The sequence below is a fragment of the Rhincodon typus genome, chromosome 17 (genome assembly GCF_021869965.1).
Source record: "Rhincodon typus isolate 14 chromosome 17, sRhiTyp1.1, whole genome shotgun sequence".
Lineage (NCBI taxonomy): Eukaryota > Metazoa > Chordata > Chondrichthyes > Orectolobiformes > Rhincodontidae > Rhincodon > Rhincodon typus.
In genome coordinates this window covers 33301160-33303492 of record NC_063348.1, presented here as the reverse complement: position 1 = coordinate 33303492, position 2333 = coordinate 33301160, and the positions used below count along the sequence as shown (strand labels likewise).

The 2333-nt window shown below is 45.3% G+C and overlaps 1 protein-coding gene across 1 annotated transcript in view; it reads left to right on the top strand.

The window, feature by feature from the left end:
• The first annotated feature begins 1507 nt into the window (after positions 1-1507).
• Positions 1508-2333, top strand: part of LOC109917653 (dispanin subfamily A member 2b-like) — a 2088-nt gene continuing 1262 nt past the window's right edge. Inside the window, exon 1 of the mRNA XM_020517503.2 lies at positions 1508-1805. Within this exon, the coding sequence (XP_020373092.1) occupies positions 1596-1805 (210 nt within the window). The 5' untranslated portion in view covers positions 1508-1595. The remainder of the gene's footprint in view (positions 1806-2333) is intronic.

Below are 2333 nucleotides of genomic sequence, written 5' to 3'. Positions count from 1 at the left end.
TAGAATCCCTACAGTGTGGAAGCAGACCATTCAGCCCATTGAGTCCACACTGCCCTCCAAAGAGCATCTCCCCAATTCTATAATCCTGCATTTCCCATGGCTAATTCACCTAGCCCACACATCCTTGGACACTATGGGCAATTTTATGTAGCCAATCTACCTAACCTGCACATCATTGGACTGTAGGAGGAAACTGGAACAAATCCACGCAGACACAGGGAGAACATGCAAACTCCACACAGACAGTCACCCAAGGCTGGAACCAAACCCAGTTCCCTGGTGCTGTGAAGCAGCAGTGATAACCATTGACCATTATGCTACCCAAAATAGGAAGAAGAAACTTGAGGTAATGATGAGTGGGAACATATAAACCTGTCAGAAAACTGCGATGGGCTGCTGCTGAAGCTGCAACACCGTGTGTTGAAATAATTCCTTTCTTGTGTTCTGGAACGTGAGGAGAGAAATATCACCATGAATTTATTTTTGTGTGCACGACACTTTGCGCATTTAAAATTTGGATTAATTTGGATGATGGAATGTTTAGGCCCTACTTGGAAAACCAGGTTTAGCGCTTTACTGACAAGGGCTTTGAGATCTCGGTGACCAGCAACAGTTGCACATGTGGGTATGGAAGAGAAGTATAATACATATAAAATATGTATTTTAGTTGATAGGTATCAAACATGTTTCCCTAGGTAATAGAAACAAAAACAGAAATTGGTGGAAAAGCTCAGCAGGTCTGGCAGCATGTGGAGAGAAATCAGAGTTAACATTTCAGGTCAAGTTCTTAGTTCTGAGGAAGGGTCACTCGACCCGAAACGTTAACTCTGATTTGTCTCCACAGATGCTGCCAGACCTACTGAGTTTTTCCAGCAATTTCTGTTTTGTTTCTGCTTTACAGCATCTGTTGTTCTTTTGGTTCTCCTCAAAAATAGACCCTTGCCCTTATTCCATTGTTTCTTATGGGACAAATTACCCCAATTTGAATCGAATCGATGACTTTAATGCTTTTCCAGACCCTATCTCCCACTCTCCCTCTATTTACATTATTCCTACTGGGAAAAGTTCCTCAATGTAAGTCGTTTTGATACAAGTTACACTTTTCTGGTATGTAACCACAACTTAGATCAAGGTCCTCATGTGACAATGCAATGATTCTACATTGTCAGGATTTGCAGAGTTTGCTCCAATCTATTCCTTCAGCCTGATACTATGAGGAGTGAGTGGAAGTGGCTGAAAATTGGCGTCTGTAATGCCAAGATCTCATGGGGGAGGCTATGTTGTCTCATGGGCACAACATTTCAGGCTTCAGACTTCTCTAGTTGTCTGTAGGAATGTTACACACTATGGGTCAAATATCACTCCCTAGGTGTGTAGGGTATTTCGTAATCAATCTGTTCACAGATATTGTTTAGACCTCTTTGGAACAGTGAGACTTGAACTGATGCCTCGCTCATCTCTTTGTGGAATCCAGTCTTTGTCAATCGAGCTGATGGATGTGGCCACAAGCCTTCGCTCCGCCCCACTGTATATAAGTAACAGAGTCCCAGAGAGGATTACATGCAGTTTGCTGTTTCGTTTTGACGACTACTAAAATGGAATACAGAAGTGACCAAATGGCAATGAATCCTTCCCCTTACCCGTACCAGGGACAAAAGCAGTACGGCCAGGCGATGACCAGCACCGTCGTGAACGTAGGACCAAATGTGTCCTCGGTCCGGGATCATTTCCTCTGGTCCATGTTCAACTTCTTCTACCTGAATTTCTGCTGCCTCGGCTCCATCGCGCTGGTCTTCTCTGTTAAAGTGAGTACGGACGCGGGGCAAAGGGACAGAGACCACCGAGGGATGGTGTGGGATCTTGATAAGGGGGTAGGGTTGGGGCAACAGAGCTCGGTGATGCGGACCCGGAGCCCCGGGGAGGGGAGGGGTGGTTTGCAGAGGCGGTTGTACAGAAATGTGACTCTATCGGGAATATCGCGCAGTTTCTGAAAGCGAAGAGAGCGCTGTTGATATCAGTTATCGGTGGCTCTGTGCCGTCATGTAAAAGATTTGGTTCGTTTCTTATTCAGGGAACTGTCACAGGTTGATAACAGCAGTATTAGACCATGGATTGTTAAATAAAACGTGCAGCACGTAAAGAGACCATTCGGCCTCTCCATCCTGTGCTGGCTCTGAGTGAGCTGTTATGCTTCGCCCCTCACACCTGTTTTAATGACGGGAACCCTGTTAGTTAGTTCACATCCTCAAATTCCTGCCCCAAGTTATTCATGGCCTGAGTTTCCAGCAACTTTCCTGACAGCTGAGTGAAATCATTTCTCCTCATTTTCCCTC